Genomic DNA, 23,704 nt, shown 5'->3' on the forward strand with positions numbered 1-23,704 from the left:
CAAGAACTCTAAAGTAAAAATTAATAAAAATGAGCTCATAGTTCTTGGAGAGTACCTTGGGGATTAGGGGTTTGGCTCACCACTATCCACAGCTTATGCGCATGCCCAGCACGCACCCAGCTCATACCCGGGGAAGAGGGGAGGTGACTGAAGCCATGGTGTGCCAGCACTTCATCCTGGAGAAGAAAACTTGACATAAGCAATCTAGTTTCTATAACTACACTAGAAACTTTTTCCAGGAGTCGAATTTAGAGACTGTGCCTAGCCTGGGAGGAGATGTCTCTCTCCTTGTTTGGTGAGTAAGGCCACCGGTACCTTATACCACCACGGACTGGCTCTGAGCTCAGCCTGACAAATGATCGGTGAGGCTTGCTAGCCACGCACCATTTGGTAACTCATGAAGATTAGGAGAGTGAATAAAACACATCCCATCAATGCCTTTGCCACACTCCAGCACAGCTTTATTCAGTCACAAGTCATTAAGGCAGAAAGCCCTCTACAAACTTGGTGGTTTGCCATCCATCACCCATCCTTCAGCACGTGCAATTCGTTCCAGCTGCACTCCACCCGGTGCGAGGGTTTGGGTGATCTCCCTTAGCTGTCTCTCCCTCTCTCAAACCTGAGGCCTTGTGAGCAAATGAAATAGGATTAGCGGGTGCAGGTGCAATCCCTTCAGTCCCAAGGGTAAGCCTGAGAGTTGCAGATCACGGAGGGACCCAGTCCAGAATCACTAGGTAACATGCTGCTGCTGCTAACAGTGATGATGATGATGAAATAAATAGTGTACAGATTCTAGGAACACATTTAGTGATCAATTGAGTGTGGACATCAGACTCTCATTATCTCATAGAGTAACAGCACTAACAGCAGCTGAAGACATTGTAACCTTTGCTAAGCAACAGTCTGTATCTTAGAGAGCGTTTGCTTGAATGTGAATTATGGAATGGAAGAGGATGGAAGACCTGAATCCTCACCAGCTCATGTGAAAAACACCTTGTTTTCAGAGAGACCTCTGCGGTCTGCAGCAAAGTCCTGTGAAGGCTCTTAGCTTTACTTCATCTGTGTGGTGTCCTAATAGAGGAAAATGTCATTTGTGTTTTCTCCTCTGTGGTCCCAGAGCACCGGTTGTTCCTTACATTTCTATCCCTATAAAAACAAATCCCAGTTTGAATTACAAGTAAATGCATTAAGAGACCATTGCAACACAGGGAGCGAGTCTCCATTGCCTTATCATTTTCCTAGACCTGAGGTGTGTATCCCAGTTATGCTGGTTTTGTTCTGGGTACATGTGTCACCAGGAGCACAGAAACCACGTCAGGGTGCGCTGGGGTCCCCGCAGTGGGGGCAGAGCTGGGAGCTGCTGGGTGTATCCAGCCACAGACAGAAGGGAAAGACCCAGCTGTCCCGCCGTTAGCGGTCATACACCCCGAAACTGCAGCTTTCGCTACTATATATACTCAAGCAAATAAAGTTTGGGAACGCAGTTCAACCAGCCACAAGGTCTTGGGGAGGCAGGAGGGCTTCATGGGGGTCAGAAATGTGCCTTTTATAGCAAGGGGGCCTCCACACGTGCAGATGTGACCTGTGAGCAGAGCAGCTTCAGCTAGAGCTATACCTGTCCTCACTGTGCAAAGTCAGCAGCCACCACGGTCTCTGGGCAGCCCTGAGCTGGATGGAGAGCGAAGACCCCCCGGGCAGGGGCCGCAGGTCCCTCTCTGCCCCAGCTGCGGCGTGGGCAGCCCTGGCTGCCTGGCGGGGGGAAAGCAAGGCTCGATGCAAAGCGTCTCTGGTGCCACCAGGCCATCAAGGGAGCAGACAGACCCTCCAAGCAGAAAACTGCCCTCCGCTGTGAAGGCCGTTAGAACATCTGCTCTGAAATGGGCTCGTTAAAATACACATTCACCTTCGTTATCCTGCAGCTGCATTGCCTGACTCATCCCACTGCAGTCACTCTGAAGCTGGAGCCCAAGTTAACAACTTTCCTAACTTGTTTTTTATTCACGGGGAAGCTCCTGTCTAACCCACCGGGAGAGCATTAGGAGCCATAACTACATCTGTCTTCATGGGAGGTGAACGGGAGGGAACCTGGAAAACAGGGAGAGGAAACAAATAAGGCACAGGCTGATCGAAAGACTTTTATTTCATGTTGCCTTTCACAGCCTGACACAGGATGCTTTCTCGCACGGGTGTAGTTAGTGCTCGTGTAACCTATTTGGGGCATGGCACCCCAACGCAGGTCTGCCAACAATATTTCCTCCTTTCCTCCTCATTTTCCTCAAAACAACAGAAAACCGCCACATAGCCGTGGCTTAGCAGCCATGGCCTTGCAGCTGGCTTTGGCTGGGATCCCTGCTCTGACTCCTCGTCACACTCAAACTCTTTTTCTCCCCGCTGGCAGACGGAGGCTTGCACTCAGCCCGAGTTTCTTGCCAGCATCATCCCCGGATGCAAACCCCTCCTAGGATGGACAGCGTGCCCGAGGGTTTGCAGACTCCGACGGGCTGGGGGATGCTCTGTCCTGCACCGATTTCGTGCTCCCCCAGCTCACAGGGGACAGTGTCCCGTGGGCACCTCCGTCTCCTTCCGCACACGGACAGTGCTTAAAGCCACGTGCGTCCCCAGCCTCCCGCTGCCGCAACAGAAACCTCACAGCCTAAGCCCACCCCAGCCAAGCCGATAACTTTCTCCTGCGCTTTTATACACAGACATGATCTCACCACACGTTGCTTTTAGCTGCAAGAAAATTTCTCCCTCTTACTGTTTTGTTCTTAAAGACTGCTTTCCTGGGCTAAACGTCCTTTGCTTTAAATAGATGGGGTGACCCAAATACTGTTGTGAATGATTACTCAAGGATGAAGTACGGACTCTAGTGCAATGATTTTTACAAGACAGCTTAAATCAATATGGTTTTTCTGATTAGTGTTTTCTAGAAAACCTGTATGCTACATTATCCCTACCACATTCATCATTTGGCTCACTTTTGCTGTATTTGTTCATGCAGTACATTTTGAAGCATCTGAAGCGTTTGCTCTGTTGTCCTCTGGACTGCACTGATTTCTTCTGGAACAGCGTGTAGCTTAGAAATCCTCTGCTGTGGATTTTTGTAATGAATATTTTTCAGTAAGCCACTCGTTCCTAATGAGCCTAATTTTACTTGTACAACTCTTTTCATAACCTTTACTCTTAAAAAATAATTGGGAAAATTTACAATGGTAATTGAAGTGTTTATTAACTGATGGCCTACTTGCATGATTAAACTGAACGCGGCATTGCAATTCAGGCCATTTTTCAGCTTTGTACAGGAAAAAAAATAACTGCAAGTGTGGAAGCCAACATTTTTCCCAGCATACCTCTGAATATTCTTTTTTATTGCAGACTGTCTACTGTAGTAGACAGCAATGATTTCCGCAGAAAATACTCTAAAAGCCTGAAATCTAAGTCTAATTTAAAGTCTAAATGATGCACATAATTAAAAATGTACTATCTATTCCCAGCAAATCATATATCATTGAAACACTAATGTTGCCCTAATTTTAAGCACCATCTAGTGAGTCAAACATTAAAACTGATCTTCCAAATTACAACCGAGAAAACTAAGATCGTGGCTTGACTACATCCCACCTAGCGTTAGGCCTGTTCCTGAGATTCGTCAGTTAGCTGTTTAGTCACTGCCTGCTCTCTTGCTAATGGACATTAAATATTCCTCCAAAGGTGCCAAAGACCTGAGCTGCCGTCTGGAGATAATTTGTCTGTTGACAAAGGAAGGTACTGGCTGAGTAGGTTCCCTAGTTAAACAAAGCTAACTGCCGAAAACTGGAGCAGGGAGAAACCTCATTTTGATAATGATTTTTTTTTTTTTTTGGACCACTCCAGAGCAAGGGACTGGAAAGGATTTGGCTTTATTTCAATTATAAGTGAAAGAAAAAAATCTGCAGGCAAATAAACAGCTTTATAAAGATCATGGTTCTTACTATTTGTATTAGCTGGCTTGCCATGAAGATGAAGTAGGTGTGAGAGGGAATCACACAGCAAATCTGCATACAATTATGGGACCTGCTTATCCGGCACTGGTATTAAATCAGTTCAGTTAAATCAGCACCAGCTCCTGTGGCAACGCACTGTAATTAGCTGGCAACTGACCTGTATAAACTGCAGCCCGTGTGCAGAATTAGTTCGGAGAGCAAGTGATGCACAACCAGTTTGGTTAACACGGCACCGCTCTTGGCGCAGACGCGGCCATTGAGCCTCAGCCTCCTTTGGCCTCTCTGAAGTTACAGCGCTCGCGGTCGGTGCCATGCTGGTACTTTCCACGTGCCAGAAAAACCGGTGCAAACCTGGGCAGTGTCTGGCCTGGCCTTGCTGTGGGAGAATAAAAGGCACGTGTCCTTTGCCTGCGAGTGCATCTCTTGATGGGGGCGTGAGGGTGTTTTGGCTGCTGCCGGCAATACCCACAGTTGCCTAAGCCACATCTCTGACCCCTTTCTGGTACACCTGGATCCAGGGGAAGTAGGATTTAATTGATTATGTGTCCTCAGTCCCAGCTTCTATGGCTTACCATCATGCATGAAGCACTTTACCAGCGCTGGGCGGCTGTTGGCCATGGCTCAAGGACAGACGACCAGTCCAGTTTCTGTGCCTCGGGTGGGTGTCCTGTACCAAGGGTCTCTCCCGGTGGTGGGTCCCCGGTTGCCTGCCCAGCCAGTGGCGCACCTCTGCTGCACTCTGGGTCGGGGCACTACGTCTGCTTGGGAAGCTACACAGTGAGGGAGGCTGAGGACCTGATCTGGGCTGCAGAGACCTCTCTCCTGTTGTGTTTTTAGGTTTCCTTCCACTCTTCTCCGAGCATCAGTCCTGGCTGTGTCACCTCCTAGCCCTCAGACTCAGAGCAGTCATGGCAGCACAGGCAAAGGGCTGATGGAGGACAAGGTCTGTGGGCAAAGAGGACGTGGTGCCAGGACTTGCTTGTGCCAGAACTGCTGCAGAAACGCTCCTCAAACTCAATCCTGCACTGAAGGCACAGCCCCTCCTGCTCCCCTGCGCTCAGCACTCCGTCTCCTGGGGAAAGACAATGGTGCAGCACCGGCTTGATGTTTTGAAACAGCGACGGTTTATCTGCACATCGTGTTTTTGAAATCTGGTACCTGATGGGGTTAAACTGGGGAAAGCAGTATCTTTAGGAGTGGGAGTATTTAAGGCCTGGTCCCTCATCACCAGCACGCGTGACTGCTGACGGGGTGACAGAGGTACCTGGTCACTGGTTTGTCCAAACCAGGAAAAGCATCAAACCAGAAGCTTGGACTCAGCTGCACAGCTTTGCTGACAACATCTGAAATGCTTTAGAGTTGTCCCAACATAGACATAGGCAAAGCCACTGGGAAACAGAAGCAAGACATCTCTTTCTTCATCCCCACTGCCCATACATGGCATTTTGCTAGCAAGGGAGAATAGATTTTAGCCAGATCCTGATTTATAGTCTCTAGTGTCATGATGGAAAGTGGATTCAAGCAGTAAATAAATTTTCAGAGCTGTACAGCAATGAAGAACGGTGTTTTTGGAGTCCTTCTCCACAAACAAAACAGAGCATGTATAGACATCGGTCTGCTTAGCAAGACAGCTTAGGGTCACTACAACAGTCACACAGCACGTGATGTGACCCACATTAGGGTCCAGTCAGCTCCCAAACACCCCTTGATTACAGAGGTGAGCCAGAATTTCATGATATCATTTAAATAAATATAAGCAAATACAGAAGAAAATGCTTTACCTTTGGCTTGAGCAGAAGATGAAATTTTTCAGTCCTGAGGGATCCTCCTCTGCCCCCGTGTCTGCTGGCTCATGATGCTTCAAAATGGTCTGGCATTTATCAACCCTGTCAAGGTGTGCAAGTCCTGAGCATGTTTGACCTGGAAAGAAAGGTGTCAGGAGGAGATTCCTGAACACCTCCACCCAGAGTTACCCAGGGAAAAAAAAAAAAAAGAAAAATAAAAGCAAGCTTTAAGAAGTCAGAATGTGTAGCTCGCCCAGAGCTACTATTCCTGGTAGAAATTAGACCCTGAAGGGCCCGGGTGAAAATCAGGGATAATCCCCATATACGTGCTTCTAATTGGGACAAACTGAAAGTGAGAAAGCTGAGCGAGCCAGCTCCGGCCCATCCCTGGGGGCTCGGGGCTTGTTCCCAGCTGGTAACTGAGAGCACAATTATGCAAAGCCTCCTCCATAAACAGATTTCGGTTTATTACGGCCGAACTGGGGGAATCTATTTTTGTCACCGCTTTGTGCGAATGTGTTACCCTTGTGATTTCCAGCCAGGTCATTCCAAGTCAGCTGCTTTGGCTGCGGCTGTCGGTGGAAGCTCCTGCGTCCGCCCGGTCCCCGTCCCCTCTGCTCGCCCGCCTGGGGTCGGCCTGGGGCAGGCGGGGACGAGGGGATGTGCCTGCGGCTATTCTGGTAGCGGTGAGTTATGGTGGTGTCATGTGAAGCAAAGAGCCCAGAAATGCATGTCAAATCGAACCAGTGACTAATCATGATATTTTGGTTGTCTTAGTGCCTGCCGGGCAAAGATTTATGGGCTCAGAAAAATCTTCACGTAATAATCCCTGGGCGCTGATTTGATCTTCAGCTGGGGCTTCCTAAGAGAGTGCAAAAAGAGGATGAAAAGGGGGCTGATGTCCCCGGGGCGGTGAGGTCTAAACTTATCTGAGTTTGAAATACAAACAAGAGAGGAGAAAAAGCCAGTGCTGCTTTCTGATCTGTGTCTCCTCAGAGCCACGCGCTGGCAGCCGGAGAGGATCTATTTGATCTGCCTGCGGAGCAAGAAGGGTCGAGGGCGACGGCTGCGCAGACACAAAGTGTCATTTGTTGGGGTTGCCGTCTAGCTCCCTCATCTGTCACCTGATGGCCAGCCAAGCAAGTGCTCAGCACAACCATGGACCATTCATCCCTGCACAAGCGACGGAGGCAAGAAAAGTAAGCATCCCACAGCTGTTATGACATTCAGCTGTTTTTCTATAAAGGAATGCATTGAATTCACTACAAATCTACTAACTGTTCCCCTATGCCAGGCAAGAGACTGACTATTTTTTTTTTTTTTTGGTTGGGCTTTTCTCTAACAGCTGGAGGTCTGCTAGGCATTCAAGCAGTGGCTGTTGAGTAGGGCAGCTGTTTCAATATCTAATTGCATTTTAGCTTTAATAACTCAAGGGGAAAGCGTTGCATTGCCTACCATGAGCTACTTCCTCTCCTACTGCAAAGCACACTGTACTGCAGTGCTCGCCCAGTACCAGACTCTGAGATCAGAGGGCTTTCTGTGTGATATTTTGCTGAAAGTGAAAGAAAATGAGTTTCCTGCACACAAGTCCCTCTTGGCATGCTCCAGCGACTATTTCCGAGCCATGTTCAAAAGTTACACCCAAGAGTCTAAAGCCAGTGTAATTCACCTGCAAGTTGTCTCACCCACCGGTCTCCAGCACATCCTGGATTTCATTTACACTTCCTTGTTACCCCTTTCCTTTGAAAGCCTGGAGGATACCTTGGAAGCTGCAAGCTACTTGCAAGTGACTGATGCTATTGGCTTGTGCAATCAGTACTTAGTTAACAATCTTGCCTTGGAAAACTGCTGCTTCTCTGCCAACGTGGCCAGGAAGTTCTACCTGCCGGATGCCTTAGCAGCAACAGAAAAATACATTGTCAATAATCTCTGGAAGCTGCTGGACTTGGATTTGACAGGACTGCTCGAGCTGAACTTCAGGTCTTTGCTAGCAGTGGTTGAATCACCAGATCTCCCCATGGTGAAAGAAACGCGCCTGTTGAATCTCGTGCTGCTGTGGCTGAAGCAGGATAAACCCAGGCTGGCTCACGCTAGCAGCCTTTTAGAGCACATAAGATATGGCCTCATCCCGGTGGAAGAGCTGAGGAAAACCTACACACAGTCAGAAGTGCCCCTCTCCGCAGGTATTAAGTGCTTGATCATTAAAGCAATAAATTACCATACATCTGTTTTCAAACAGCCTGTCCTGCAGGATAAGTCCACCATGCTGAGGAACCAGAAAACTCGGATCATTCTGCTGGGGGGAGGGACAGAAACCGAGGGGCTCGTCACCGACGTGGTGGCCTTTGACGTTTACAATCACAAATGGCGAGTTCTCACGCAGGTGCGGGACAGGGTGCAGAACCACAGCATGTGCGTGGTGGGCAACTTCCTCTACGTCTTGGGCGGGGAAATAGAAACCGGTGCCCCGGGTGATGCTAAAACCGAAAAGATCTTAGCGGTTACGAACAAGGTCCATCGTTACGATCCGAGATTTAACACATGGACCCAGATCACAGGCATGCTGGAAAAGAGATGCCAGTTTTCTTGTTGTGTCCTAGGCAAGGATATTTTTGCCATTGGCGGAAGGGGTGAGGATGGGTCACTGCATTCGTCTGTGGAAGTCTACAGCATCAGCAGGGACAGATGGACGAAGGCCAGGGAATTGCCGTGCAAGATACATGGCCATGCCAGTGCCATTTGCAAGAATATTATATACATCTCTGGCGGCAAGTACTCAGACCCAGCCAACACAAGCAAGGACGTATATTCCCTGAGCTCGCTTGAAGGGCAGTGGATGAAACAAGCCCCCATGAGCATTGCTCGGTTTGGGCATCAGATGGCAACAATTAGAGAAGCCATATTCACCTTTTTAGGATTATATGAACCATTCTCTGAGATAGAAAGATATAACCCTGATCAAAACCAATGGACTCGGTTAAGACCACTGATCTATGATCGATTTTGCTATGGCCTGGCAGTGGTAGAGGAAACGGCTCTTCTTATCGGGGGAAAGAAATGGCAAAACTCACGGGAAGTCCCCACACAAGACGTAGTTGGCTACGACATCGACAACGACGGCTGGGAAGAGATCTGCAAAGCCCCCTTGCCTTGGAGCGGGCTGCAGTGCGCAGTGCTGCAACTCTCTGAACTGGCCGATGAGCAGGACAGCGACAGCCTGCAGAAGAGGCCACCGAACTGCTGAGCTCACGCGCTACGCAATAGTCACCTTGAGAGATGAGCCAGCAGGGTGGTCCTGGAGAAGAAGAAAATTGCAACGGCACTGAACGTGACAGAGTGGAGGTTTTGCTTTGATAAGCTAAATGCTTGGTGGAAACAGGCAAGAAAGTCTGGCTCCAGCATGGGAAAAGGTGTTAGGATTTCTAGAGCTGGAAGCTGATCTCACTGAGGAAGGATGTAGCAAGTAGCACGTTTAGAGGCGATGAGCGAGAATCGTTATCCTTGACTTTTGAAGAATAATACCTAGATAGCAATTAATAGGTGTTGCAAGTCAGATTTTTCAAAGGTTAAAAAATATAATCCATCTTTTCTGTTTTCTTAATCAGAGGTAATTTTCCCAGCTGGTAAGTGCTATTGAATTTTTATGCTATGGCTAAGCAAAATGAAAGCGAGCTGTATAAAGATGAGGAAATTGATGCCTATGAGAACTAATAATAAGTACTGCCAAGGAAAAGGTATTATTTGATATGCTACATATTAGGCAAGAATGCCTTAGCTAACCAGCATGAAATCACTGGACAGAAAGCATGGATTTTTTGATACGTGGACTCCGTTATGGCCATAAGTTAAAACAGTGACTGTTTGACAGAAGCCATTTCTCTCAGAGTGGCCTTCGTTGTCGCATGCCTTTCAGATGCTTATTTTGCGTTATTTTAATGTACATTACTGGTACAGTACATTTCTTTTGTATCCAAACCTTGTGTTAGTTTAGATGGCCAGATCTGAATGGGTGTAGTTATTATTAGACTCTAAGAAACATGTTACAGGAGTTGCTGTAACTAATGCCTTGATACTTACCTCGCTAGCATAGGCCACTTTATCATACCTGCTCATGGTGGTAAAATTGCTCATAGCTGTTGAACTAGTACATAAGGGAATCCTGCAGCCGAAAAAGGCTTCTTTTCATCAAAGAGTGTGAAGGGAAGGGAGTTAACTGAAGGTTTTCAGAAGTCTTTATTCAGCATCTGCCTACATCCGAAACAGCAATAGTCCCACTTCTTTTTGGCCATGTTGGCAGAGTTCGAAGGCACAGATTCTGAGGGTACTTTAAGGTACATGGACCTGTGAAATGCAGGTAAAATGGTCAGATGCTGCAGAATCCCTTTGGTATGGATTAAACTGAATCTCGAGTCCAAAAACGTTCATTTAAAAGCTAAATTTATTGTACTTCATTTTACAGTGTTCCCTTTCTAGGCTGAGAGTTAATACAGTAAAAATATATATAGAAGAACATTTAATAGTCTTAAAAGAAGGCAGCACAATGGAGAGGACACATGTTCTTTGTCACTAGACTAGCTTAAAAAACTGTAATGTTTAATTTTCACCTTTAAAGCGATCAAGCTGACTTTACTAATGTAAAGTGCAGGCAGAATAGCTGTTGCATAGCAACAGATCTAAGTCTTCTGAACTGCCTTGGTTTTGACAAGGAATCAACTACACAATGTGCATATACATCCATCAGATATAAAGAGGGGTTTATATGAATATATTTACTTTTGGTCCAGTAAAACAATAGCAAGAGAATCTAAATGCTTGGAACAATAGCACGATCCATTTCAAGTCAAGCATTTTTTAAGAGAAATTTACAAAAACCTCACAAATTTAATATACAAGTCAGTACCCATGCAGTAAATAAATGTCCAGTTTATACAAACAAGATTCTTCTAATGGTACAAATATTACACTGGATCCAGAATTCTATACAAACGTTAATACATGATTTGTCATCCATATCGACTTGAATATAGGATTACTGAAAATGGGCTACAGAAAGGCCACTCTTCTGTACAATTGTGCAAAATCTGCAAAACATTTGCAATCCAAATGCGATAAAATAACAGGAAAGAAAGAGAAAAAGAAGAGGAGAAAGAGAAAAAGAAAGAGAGAAAGGGGAGAAAGAGAGAAAAAGAGGGAGAGAAAGAGAGAAGAAGAAAAAGAAAGAAAGAAGGAGAGAGAAGATAAATTTGTCCGTTCTTTCCTTCATCCCTTCATGGATATAACTGCCAGGAAAAAGCAGAGCTCATAAAGTTTAAAGTACATTCACTGAGCTGTACAGGCAATAGTCTAAAGTTGGTTAAGCATACAACTCTGTAAAAAGTATAAAGGAGGCTTTTCCCTTTCACATGAGCATTACTAAATCATGTCGCGAGTCCTAACTTATGCAGCAGAATACTGAAAAGCAGCAGAAATATTTTGTCATGCTCTGATCACTTTTCGAAAACAAGCCCATAAAAAGTAAATACGTGATTTAAGATTTACCTCCTACTTTGCTATTCCAGGCATGTGCCTAACTCTAAGGAGCTATTTCTACTCATATTCACTAGGTTGTCTCTAGCACATCTCAAATCTCATGGAAGTTTAAAACATTTTAATTGGCTTGTGAACTCCGCAGAACTCAGAGACATCCCTTCCCCTTCAAAAGTGAACCAGAGAATTTTTACTCCTCAGTTATTTTTCAGATTCTGTGCTCAGCTCTGTTCCCATCACACATTTTCCCTGCATATAATACGGCCAAATTTCACAGCTCAGAAAACACATAGGAGACTACTTGAAAAATCCTATTCATTCCTTTTCTATTGTGGGAATTTTCAAAGCCTCCCAGATTTGGAGCATTTCGTTGGGAACTTTTTCCACTGCTGCTTTTCCGGGCAAGAGAAACGCCGCTATCAAGAATGTTCAATGTCTACATTTTCTTTTCTGCAAAATCTGCACATTATTCTGATACCTTCAGTACAAAAGCAGCATAAATGACAGTACCATGACTAATTTATTAAAAAATCAACCAAATGTGATTAAGAGACAAATAACACATAATTTGGTCTTAATTAAAATACAAACCAGCATCCCTTTGCACTGATGGTAAACCTCAGCAACAGGCTTTAAAAAAGCACAAGGAAATAAGACCTAACTTTTTGATACTTAATTTCACATTAGTCATTTCTATCTGCTGATTTTCACCATTTTGTGTGTTCGACAAAACTGAAACACAACCACTGCATTACACTTTTTCCCTGTTATTTAAGAAAACTCCTAGAGTTTCTCATTAAATATAAAAATTGGTTTTCTTCCACCACCAAAATAGTACCTGCACTCCAAAAATGCAATGCAATATTGGAATTATATAATATAAAATATCATTGTAAAAGTGACCTTCGATAGCAAAACCTTTAGCTTGTGGAACTTCCTGCATGAAGGCCACAGTCTTCCAAAAATGCTTTTAAATACTTTTCTTTAATAGCTAAAGATCATGTTTGCTATTTCACAGAAGGTAAACACAAGCGGAGTGTTGGTAGCATATAAAATATACAAATCCTCATTAAAGACGTGGTATCGTTGACCATTGAAGGTTTACTTCACACAGCTGAGTAACATTAAAATATAATTTACTAGAGCTCCCACATATTGATATAAAAACTACTTTATGCACTTGAATAAAGGGCTGGAGTATAGCAAATGGACAAAAAGAGAGACCTTTATACATGCGTTTCAATGTAAGAGTGAGTGTGCGCTAAGGAGGCTATAAGTGCATCAGCCTCAGACAAGCCATTAACAGAGTCCCTCGGGGTGCTGCTTTGATAGATGTCCACGAAGAGATCAAGGTACATTTGTTTCCATTCTTGAAAGTCTCTAGACGTCAAAGCTGGATTATCCAGAACTTTATCTATAATGGCTACTTCTCCTTCCCTGGCCTGTGAGAGAAAAGGAACAAGCAGAGAGTCAAGGGGAGTGTTGAGTCACTGACAAAACCAATCATTGCATGGGTGGAAGGAGAGAACAGAGGGGGCAAACACAAGCCTCGGAGTCCCTAAAAGCAGGGGGACTATCTGTCTGCTACACGACCGCTTACAAACAGGAGCCCTTCCTACAGGGTGCCACACATCACCCTGTGGGGCTGGGGCTTCCCTCACCTTGTCCAGCATCCTCAGAAATAGCCCCGATTCCCCCTCCTCGCCCCTTGTTCAGCTCAAGAAAAGCAAGCCCTGTACTGTTTACTATTAGCTGCTTGCATTTCTCAAGATGGGTTTCACACGACAAAGTGCCATCTGTTTGCTCTTCTTGATCAGCATAAGAAATACTGCGTGGGTGCGTGGGATGCAGACAGATGGCCTCTCGCACGCCAGCAGAGCTAAGCCTTTTTTACCAGGCTTGTCACAGGGATAGCCAAGTGCTACGTTGCAAAGGCTTGTGCAAGGACCCCCATGTTAATGATAACCCATCAGTAAAGATCCGGTGGATGTGATGGGTTGCAACCTCCTCCTACCTACTGCAGTGGCAAAGAGAAGGCAGAAATGTGTGAAATCTAACATAGCTGCTGGTACCTCCTTACCCATCATCAAGGCGGGGAATGTGGCTGCATCATAATCACTGGCCAGTGATTAGTTTATCAAGAGGTGACAGGCAGCTGGTATGGGTCAGAGTAAGCCTCAGATATACCCGCAGCCACCCATGGTTATCGCAAGCAGTGGAAGGTGGATGTGGCAGACTTAAGCCTTGGAGACACAGCTAACACACAGGTCTCCAGCACTACTCCTCTGCGTAGGTATCGTATGGTCACCAGTGACCTCCCCTCTATCCTCCCTGCCAGACGGGTTTCACACTCCTCATTGCTAACTCACATTTTCCATGTCCATGCTATGAGTACGTTAAATCTTTATGGGGAGCATGATAAAGGGAAATATTAAGCTGTGTCAGGTCATGTTGGTGGAAGAGAAGGGTCAGAGATGTCACCGATAAGCAGTAGGCTGTAAGGTATTTTTCATGCTTCGCAAACAGCAGCTAATTAATGCTCTCTGCTAGAATACTCATTTTCGGAAACGGAAACGAAAGCTGAGAATGACCAGTGGAAATGAAACCATGAGAACTCCTGATTACCATATCTACTTGAACTACCATAACTTGCTTCTCGCAGATTGTGGCTGGTACCCACGCCTCTGCACTACGCCAGGTAGCGCATCCTCGCTGGCAGGAGAATGGTTTTGTGGTTGTATCACAGGAAAGAGAGCAGAGGGGTCTTTCACTGAGGACTTAGATGATGGGACAGAGATTCTATGGACAACAAGATCTAGAAGCAATTTGGAGGGCTGTCTCAGGCTATTAATAATTTGGGTAAGTTCAAGGAGGGTTCAGAAGACCAACTCCAACAGGCCAGCACAAATGGCTGCATTCAGGAAGAAATCAAAAGCACTGATAAAGGCAAAAATAACTGATTAAGTAACAGCAGCAGCTACCGGTAGATACAACTACCCAGTAGTATGGCAGAGGTGGAGCTTTGGGCTAGAAGAGAGCTAGAAACTCATCATGAGTTACCATGATGCCGTTGCGAAACAGGCACGTGCCACTCTAGACCGTTGCTGTATGCAAGAAACAGCAGTTACGTGTCTTTGGTGCTTGCTGCCATTGTGTTTTCAATTATTGGTGTCATGTACTTTGAGAATGATTCATCAAGGTCCAAACAAGAATGGTGACGGGTTTAAAAAATATGGCTCATGGACAGAAAATAAACAAATTGTGTTTGCTTGGTCCAAAAGAAAGAAGTCCCAGAGAAGCATGAAAATGGGTGAAGGGGATGAGCTGCTTTTGGAATTCCCTGGAGGAAAGCAATTCCGTTTGTAGGAAGCCATTGGCGTAATGTAGCTCAGGTACCGAGAAATGCTAACAAGACAATCAAGCATGGCAGCAAGCTGCTGATACTGAACCACAGTTTTGGTGTGAGCGATCGCACCGTGGTGCAAAAGCTCAGATACAGTGTGACCCTCCTGCCACCCTGGCGTGTCTGAGACTACTGTGATTTTGTTTCGGTTTCTCAGGCTTGTAGAAGTCATGTGGAAAGCCCGTGTAGCTTGACTTTTTCTGCCAGCCTCCAATCTTGTAAAGACTCACGTACCCAGATAATACTACAAGTAGTAGTTGCCTTCAATGAGACGATACAGTGCAGAAAGTTAAGCATGAGTAAGATTCTTTCAGGATGGGAGCCCCACAGCATGAAAATAATATTGCTTAAATACTTCTCTAGGTGATGGAAAACTAAATTAATTAACGTTGATAAAGCTGTCTTTGATGAAAGCTGTTACAAAATCCACTGTACAATTATCTAGTGACTTAAAATGTGGTAATTTAATAGTTAACAGGGTCCCCGGGGAAATCCAACATATTGTTTGCTGAAATCTCTATCAGGACAGAATTGAAACTGCTGTAACAAACAAAGAAGCTGACAGGGAGGCTAAATGAGCTGTGGTACACTTAGAATAACCATAAAAATCTTCAAATCTATCATTATTATTTATTTAATCATTCCTACTGATTAAATACAATGATCCTATCAGCTTATGCAGGAAGCAAGCATGCAGTTTGCTCCTGGACAAGCTCAGCAATGAGAAAATAATCGTGTTGCAAAAGGTACCGCTCCTTTCCGAAAGGCTGCCTTTGCTTAACTTTAGACTTTGGCAATTACAGAGTGAATGCGTTTTGGTAAATGAAAATGTTCAGGGACAAAAAAGGGATTAAGGTCTCCTCTGATAATTTGGTGTCAAATTCTGTTAAACTAGCTAGAGGAGGAGACGCTGACTGAGATTTTATCTGTGCAGAAATAAAAACTGATCCTCTCACTTCGACTGCTCTCCCAAAGCACATTTTTCTCTGCTTTGCAAACAGCGTTTCCCCATGTCTCCCTTGTTTTGCACGCTAGGTTCAGCCTGGACTCCAGCTGCACACAATTAATCTCCAAATACAATACAGTCCAATCCAACCCTGGGGCAGGATTTTTTCCTCCCTCTTTTATCTCACCTTTAAAGTGCTTTTCAGAATTCGCAGCTGGTGCAGTTTTTCATTGACTACTGGATCGCTACATCTCTTTATAAAAGATTTCTTATACTCCAGCTTAGTGGAAATCCGGTGTTCTCCTAAAGGAGACAGGCTGGCCTGCTCCAAGGCTCTGTACAAATCTTGCAAGGAGTCTGCTGGTTTTTCCTCTATAGTTTCAACTGCAATGAGAAAAAGGAAAAAAAAAAAGAAGAAAAAATAGAGAAAGGAACAATGTATCATTAACATGATTATAGGAAGACCTATCAAAAACCTCCGCAAAATGTTTAACAGGTTTAACTAGAACATAAGGAGAACATTTCACACCTGCTAAGTTCCAGAAAAAAAGTGCTGCGATTGTAACTGCTCCTTCTCGCTATTGCCTTCAGGAGAAAGGGAGAAAAACTTTCAAGAATGTAAAGTCTTGACCCGCAAAGAAAGAAGAAAAAAAAAAAAAAAAAAAGAAATAATGCAAGGTGCGGTAATATTACAGTGACATACTGTCAGAAATCACGTCTCTGGTATTGCAGTTAAACATGCTGGTGACTTCATTATTACAAGGAAAGGAAGCCCTGGGAGCATCCTGCTGAAGAAGGTGATCGGGGATCGGATCTCGGCCCAAGAGCGGTGATACGGCATTTAGGATGATGTTTATGATGGTGGCCTTGGAATGACGTGTCATTTTCCTTCCTAGAAAAGTCCACTTTTTTTGTCTCTCATTTTTGATACTCAGGAGTGTTGTTCAATAGCCAGTAATACTGTCATTTGTGGTATCTTTTTACTCTACTATTACCTGAAGGTTCAGCAGCAGACTACGGACTGTACGTAAGAGCGCATTCATGACAGCCTACCCAGCAGTGCGGCAAACCAAGGCAGAGCTGTGTGCAGTATAGGTTTATCTATCTATCTATCGATCTATTTATTTATTTATTTATGTAAGGTTTTAAAACATTTGTTCTAACTAGTACTGGGAGCATTTTAAAGGAAAAAATAAAAAAGAATGATTTTACTTCTCTAAAACCAAAACCAAACAAAAGCTGGGGATGAAATGTTACACTGATATAAGCATTTGAAATGCTTTGTTTAGAAAGCATCACAACATTTCCATTTCTTGCATACCATTTTCCCAGAAGAAACTGTTTGATGACTCCGTGCAAACTTGGGAAGCGCCACTGAAGCGCCAGGATTAGCTGAGTGGTGACCAGCAGAAGCCAAGGCAGCCCTGGGGAGCAGTCAGCTGGCAGGACGGGCAGCTCCGTCCCTGCTGCCCCTCACACACCGACACACCTGTACATGCAACAGCCGGCCACCGCCTGTGCACAGCCTCCCAGTTGTCTCCAGAGCCCTCAGGACCCTCCCACCCAGTCTTGGCTTTCATAGAGGTGTACGTGTTCCTGGCCCAAGGTGCCCGTGTCCTCAGGATGCTTTCATGAACGCTCTTGTAGGAAGGCTGGCTCCAGCTGTTTGGTTTCAAGCATTACTTTTATCCTGTGACTGACCCTGCACCAAGACATAGCCATCTCCGCTGGCTGAAAGTTCAACACATGCTTAAGTACCCCTAAGTAGTGAACCTCAGTCTCCTCAGGTGTTCAGAGGGTTTTTTATCAAACTCCAACAGGGAGGACAGCCGGTGTTTAGAAGTGACATTTCTAGCTGACCAGGAGCTACCCGAGGCAACCTCCCATTCAAGCCCACACCATGCAGTATGGCAACTACTCACCTCAGGCTCAAGCAAGAACTCCAGAGATCCAAATCTCCCCATCACAAAAAGTATTTGCATTTATATAGCTCTTTACACAATCAAAGAATTTTGCAGTCAGCAGCTAATCTAGCTATATCCCTCATCAGTTTATTCCTTTCCCCTTTTTAGGAGGCAGCTGTTTTTAAAGCACTCATTTTTTTGAAGAGATATGGAAGTGAAGAAGGGTTCGAGGCTTTTTATTGATGGAGGTGTTGTGGGTCTGTGCAGTGCTCCCTAAATCCTCCCAATGTGTGCTATCCTGCTTGGAGAGCTGGGTTCATCACTGTAATGGGCAGCCAGGACTCAAAGAAAAACAGAAATGAGATGCATTTCTCTTTCTTGTTGGCTTCTTTCTTATTAAAACATCTAACGTGTTAAAGGGCAAAACATTTAGTGGCTGAATACTTAAAGATTGGTTAAAATCCCCCACAGTCTTGATTTTCATACTTTCTTAAAAAGTCCATGCAGCAGCGAGATCAGATGTTTGGCATCTATCAGTTCGTATCGCTGAACACCGAAGTTCACCAGCCTGACAGCTGGGGAACGGGAGTGATTTGCTAAAGGGCAAAGGGAAAAAACCCACCTCCATCCGACAAGGGAGTATTTTACATCTGTTTCTCTCTTTCTCTTATCCCTTGTTATGCAAAGCAAAAAAAAAATCTTTCCTTGGGTCTCTTTTCCCAGCAGCATTGCCACATTGTACCCTCACGGGATTAGTACAGGGACAGTCTGTTAAAGAAGCAAGCCAGTGCTTTGACTCCATGTTATCTGAATTTACTTTGCTAGGGTGACCTAGAGCCTGGACCAGCAACCAGCCACCGCATTCAGGCGTGCCATCGAAAACCCACGGCTTCCTAAAACACCAAAGGTCTCCACCATGGTGAAGGACATTTGGATTCAACCCCGAGGTTCAATCCTGAACGACAAGTGCCTTTAATGAACCTGGAAGGCAGCAGGGCCCGTGCGGGTTCAAACACCAGGCTGGGGGGCTTGTGCTGCCCTCCTTCCCCTCGCCGCCGGCCCGGAGGTCTGCACGGCTGGCGGTCCTCAGGGTCACCTCCTCAGGCAGGCAGCTGCTGCTCAGCGTGGGCCTCAGGGGGACTGCGGCCAGGGGATTTCTACCCTCGCCCCAAATGGGAACAGCTCTGAGGCTGCACGGGAAGAGGCGCCAGGACGAGAGGGGCACGACGCGGGCAGGGCGAGGCAGCAGAACGCTGACAGCAGGTCTTTGAAACGCATCGGCACATCACCTCCACCCGGCTGGGGCTGCCTCCCCCGGGCTCTGTCACCGCCTTGGTGCTGTAGCTGTGAGCGGCGTGTAGAAAAGGGGACGAGATTTGCTATAAAGGAAAGAGCAGGGAAGAAAAACAGCAGGTCCCTTCCCTTAAATGTGTCACTGCTGCTGAGGCTGGGGAAGCTCAAACAGAGCAAGACACCGCCTTGTTCCACCCACGGCGGGGGAGAGGGCAGCGGGTGTCACACTAACACATCTCAAGCCCATAATATTTTCCAGAGAAACACTGAAGGTGGTGGTACGGCTGCTCTCAATGGCTCTCAGTAGGCGGGAATGAGATTATACACAACTCTCCCCTCCCTCACCCTTCTGCTAAAGGCTTTGATTGATTTCCTGTAGGTGTTGGTGAAACCCTTGGCACCATAAAGCATCTGAGGTACTTGATTAGATATACAGCTGAGCTTAAAACATATTTTCTTTTTTTAAATTGGTGGATTTGTATGCAAGTCATGCTATTACAGTAGGGCTGTCTCCTTAAGGAAGAATAAGGCTTCAGGTAATGCTTTGTTTAAGTAGAAAATGTGGCCTAATGGGATTTGCAGATGACCTCAGAACAGCAGCTAATGCAGCAGGTTGTTTTTCACCCCCTCTCTGCTGCTGAGTCACGGGTTGCATCTCCCCTCTTTCTGTGAATACACTGTCAGGTAACTGTTTCCACATACTGCTAAAAAGGACGGTCTCTTCTCTGAAACCGTAATTTTGTCCCGGTGCCTCACCCAAGCCTGAACAACTCTGTAATTCTGGAGCAGAAATAAAGCTGCATAAACTCAGGAGGACAGAGGATCTGAATTCAGAACCATATCTTCCAAATACAAGAATACACAGATACCAATTTTGTAACAATGAAGCTTCTGCTGCGTCTTCAAGTGAATGCAAAGCCATTTGTATTCAATTCAGGAGATAAAGAATACATCAGTCTAGCAAATGGCGTGTTATTATTTTTCATTATTCTGTTTTCCACAAGGAAGAGTTTCTGAACTTTCTGTACTTTGCCCTCGCTTCTTAAAATGCAGTAAATATTTGTATCTACTTTTATATTCATCAGGAGAGAGAGCTGGAGATTGTGGCCAGGTGGGTGAAACTAAGAGGTCAGGAATGGTTTGGGTTGTTGGCATTCAGGAAAAACTGGTGGGATTTCTTACACTGTGCTGGCATTTGTTATTGAAAAGAGAATACCCTGAGATCCATGATGTACAAAGTGTAACCACCTCCTGGCTCTCTTGGGCTGTTCACCTCGCCATTATTTCCCTCTTATAAACCAAGATCCTAAGAACAATAAATAAGAACATCAGGCACTTGAATGAAAAATGACCAGGGAGAAACAGCTAACATTGGCATTTACATGGATGAAGACATGATCGGTCCGTGTAAACTGATGATTCAGGAAGATGGTACTGAATTAGGGCCATGCGGAAGGTCACCGTTGCAACCCAGCTGGCTAACACATTGCTCTCTGGACACAGGGAATCTCTAGGCACACTTTTCCCATAAATCTGCTCTAAATATATGGAATAATCTCTAGTAATTTTCAGTGGAGGTTCCTCCGCTTCTGTGACTCACTTTCCCTGTAAAAGCGCAAGCCACTGGAAGGAAGCTGGCATGGTTTTCCCCTTTCAGGGAGGTGCCAGAGGAACCAGTGATGACACCGGGGACTGTAAGTGCACAGGACTGCCCATGCAAGGATAGTACAACACAGTTAATCATAAATTTTGTCACCCACTGTGCTGACAAGGCCAGATTTTTCAGTGGTTGACTCTCTCCTTTGAGGCCCCTTTGTGCTTTGCCAGTGCCTCCTAATGCCACCCTGGCTCATCCTGTCGTCTTCAGACTCCTCGTCCTGACTGATGGACGCTGCTGCCACCCTGATGGCATTCTCCATTTTTCCGCTATCCTCTTTGCTGTTTGCTACCTTTACAGTTTAGTGACGCGCTTTCCTTCACCGTGCAACTCCTCTCATGCACACCCACTCCTCTACTTGCAATTAGCCCTGCGTTTGAACACAGTTACCACCCTCTGCAAATCCTGAGAAAGCCAAGCTGCTGTGAAGTCTGTGACAGAGAGCAAACAAGGCACTAACAGTCCGACTGAAATCCCCCGGCTCCACTGAAATTTAAACTCCCATTTTCATTCCTTTTGGTGAGCTCACTTTCTTTGGCAGAGGAACCAGCTCAGCTCAGTTTTCTCAGGATCTTAAGGAGGCAATTTTGTTAGAATACATCATTAATTACGTTATTAAACAACTGCCATATGTTATTTCCCCCCTACAAATCCCAAAGATTTGCTTCCAATTTGAGTTACACCTTTCTGCTTCACCTTTCACACAGGGGAGGCATCTACCTGAAGCCTCCCAGAGACTTTCTGTGAGTGTCAGTATTGTTCCACCATAACAATGAGCATCCCTGGCCTCCGGGAAATGGTCTCAAGCTAGATAAAACAGGCCCTGATGCACAAATGTCTGGGTGGGTTTTTTTTTTCCTCCTTTGCTTCTACTCTGCTTTTGTGAGACCCTGCATCCAGCTCTGGGGGCCCCAGTACAGGAGAGACATGGAGCTGTTGGAGCAAGTCCAGTGGAGGTCCACAAAGCTGATCAGAGGGCTGGAGCACCTCTCCTGTGAGGACAGGCTGAGAGAGTTGGGGTTGTTCAGCCTGGAGAAGAGAAGGCTCTGGGGATACCTTGTAGCAGCCTTCCAGTACCTGAAGGGGCCTACAGGAAAGATGGAGAGGGACTGTTTACAAGGGCAGGGAATGACAGGACAAGGGGTAATGGCCTTAAGCTGAAAGAGGGGAGATTTATATTAGATGTTAGGAAGAAATTGTTTGCTGTAAGGGTGGTGAGGCACTGGAACAGGTTGCCCAGGGGAGCTGTGGATGCCCCATCCCTGGAAGTGTTCAAGGCCAGGTTGGATGGGGCTTTGGGCCACGTGGTCTAGTGGAGGGTGTCCCTGCCCATGGCAGAGGGGTTGGAACTAGGTGTGAGGTCCCTTCCAATCCAAACCGTTCTGTGATTCTATGATTCTATGACTCTGTGTATCTATGTTGGAAACAGAGAATCTTGTCTGCCACAAGGTAAGTAGTAAGTGATATAATCCCAGGACCCACAGTGTTTTGTAATCTGCCTATGCCACAGCTTTTGGCTGTGCCATGTCTAACTAACAGGTCTATCAATGCCTGGTACTGCAATGGTTTCACTGGCAGGCAGTGCAGCAGACATCTACCTCCTGCAGCAAGCTCTCGAGCCCCAGCTCAGGCTATCTGCCGGCCCAAGCGTGCTAACGGGCAGGCAGGGGCAGGGGACATAACATGGCCACAGGGTCCAACAGCCTGTCTGGGCTTGTAAACCCCGGGGAACAGTTAGGAGAAAGACAGAAGGGATCTCCCTATATTTAAGGTGAAAAAGCAGAAGGATGGAAGGAGAGTGAACGGGGGTTTTATCCATGTTGGAGGGGAGGGGAGAGAAGAAATCCTCCAAGGAAGTAGTTGTTGGTTTCTCAGTGCAAGGCTTAAATCCATCTTTGCTGCTGTTCAGGTTAATCATTAGAGTCCAAACTGCACAAGAGGGAGACATACCCAAATGCTTATGATGCAAAGAGCCAGGAATTACAGTTATTTTTTTCACTATTTGGATGGATGGCAGACTAAGCTAGGTATTTCCTTTCCCCCCAGACTACAAGCTAAAAGGAATGAAATGGTGAAATCAATGAAAGGTTTACAAGGAGATGGTGTCTGTACAGCTGTGTGCTGTGTATGAGGTCACCCCTGCACAGGTACGGGGTGGAGCCACGGTGACATGGAAAATCAGCTCCTGGTAGGAAAATGCTGCAAGTCACATCCCTGATTACTGAGGAAAGGAAGAAGTGACACAGTGCTTAAGCCGTGCATGGTACAGCAGGCAGGAGGTGCAGTAAGATGCAGTTCAGGTCTACGTGGAAGCCAGCTACTAATCATCTGCTGTATATTGCCCAGATTACCCAGCTGCTAATCATCTGCTCTGGGTAATATAGAGCAGATTTCCCTGTTAAAGCACAAAGAGTAACCTGTGTCATCTCCCACAGCACATTATGGCAAAATCAAGGTCTGACTGGGCATGTGAGTATGCCTGTGCATGTATATGTACGTGGATACATATACACATGCATATATTAATACTTTCCATGAGTGAAGAAAAGTTTAAGCAAGATGAATAGAAGCTGGGGGCTTCTTGTGCTGTGCCTGGCTCTTGCAACCCTTCTCTCTGTTACTCCTTCCCTTTGCCTGCCCTTTTCTGATTCGTGTAACCATCCTTTCTGGCCCCATGTACCTGAAATTGCAGGATTTTCCCCAAAGTCTTGAGTCAAGGAAGGGAGGAGCAGTGATTAAAAACAAGCTTTGAGCCACGTTTGGTGAAACATTAGTGGCTGGAGGATCAGAGAACAAGTATTAAATATGCATTTTATACCATTCTTTCCTCTAAAGAGGAAGTATTTTGGGGTTACCAATATAGTTGTACACAGTTTCTATTCTCTCCTATTATGTAAACCTGCAGGCAAAAAAGATATTCCCCAGAGAAGGTGTTTGCTGAAAGCACCACCACAACAGAGCTCTGCAATACGCTGGAGTTTTCCACCCAGTGATACGAGGCTGCCTCTCCTCTCACATGCACGAGCACAAATTAGTTTCTTGAAATAAAGTGAACTGTGCAGACAAGTGGAAAACTCATCTCCCACAGGACAGATTTCTGAAGGTACTTCAGGCATTTTCCACTACAACCAAGTTCAATCATAAGCAGTTAGGTACCACAACCGCTTTTAAAAGAGGCCTGAGAGATGCTAAACCTTTGCTGTGGCAC

General features: G+C 45.7%; 2 protein-coding genes and 1 long non-coding RNA gene across 8 annotated transcripts in view; 1 reads left to right on the forward strand and 2 right to left on the reverse strand.

Moving 5' to 3' along the window:
• Nucleotides 1–448: 448 nt before the first annotated feature.
• Nucleotides 449–6,386, reverse strand: LOC129204683 (uncharacterized). Its single transcript, XR_008576476.1, has 3 exons — nt 6,291–6,386; nt 5,765–5,903; nt 449–2,085 (listed from the first exon to the last, which is right to left on the reverse strand). It is a non-coding gene; the product is annotated as an uncharacterized LOC129204683 (long non-coding RNA).
• A 573-nt stretch (nt 6,387–6,959) lies between these two features.
• KLHL34 (kelch like family member 34) lies at nt 6,960–9,440 on the forward strand. The gene has a single exon (XM_054820995.1). The coding sequence runs from the start codon at nt 7,224–7,226 to the stop codon at nt 9,009–9,011; it is 1,788 nt and encodes a 595-aa protein (XP_054676970.1). The 5' UTR covers nt 6,960–7,223; the 3' UTR covers nt 9,012–9,440.
• Nucleotides 9,441–10,077: 637 nt separating this feature from the next.
• Nucleotides 10,078–23,704, reverse strand: part of CNKSR2 (connector enhancer of kinase suppressor of Ras 2) — a 232,555-nt gene continuing 218,928 nt past the window's right edge. For 2 of the 6 annotated variants that reach the window (XM_054820942.1, XM_054820920.1), the window contains 2 exons: nt 15,830–16,026; nt 10,079–12,735 (listed from right to left, as the gene is read on the reverse strand). In XM_054820942.1, the coding sequence (XP_054676917.1) occupies nt 12,520–12,735; nt 15,830–16,026 (413 nt within the window). In that variant the 3' untranslated portion in view covers nt 10,079–12,519. Of the gene's footprint in view, nt 12,736–15,829; nt 16,027–23,704 lie in introns of all 6 variants that reach the window. The other 4 variants (XM_054820931.1, XM_054820964.1, XM_054820983.1 and 1 more) reach the window with 3 other exon arrangements.

This window comes from Grus americana, chromosome 1 (assembly GCF_028858705.1).
Source record: "Grus americana isolate bGruAme1 chromosome 1, bGruAme1.mat, whole genome shotgun sequence".
Lineage (NCBI taxonomy): Eukaryota > Metazoa > Chordata > Aves > Gruiformes > Gruidae > Grus > Grus americana.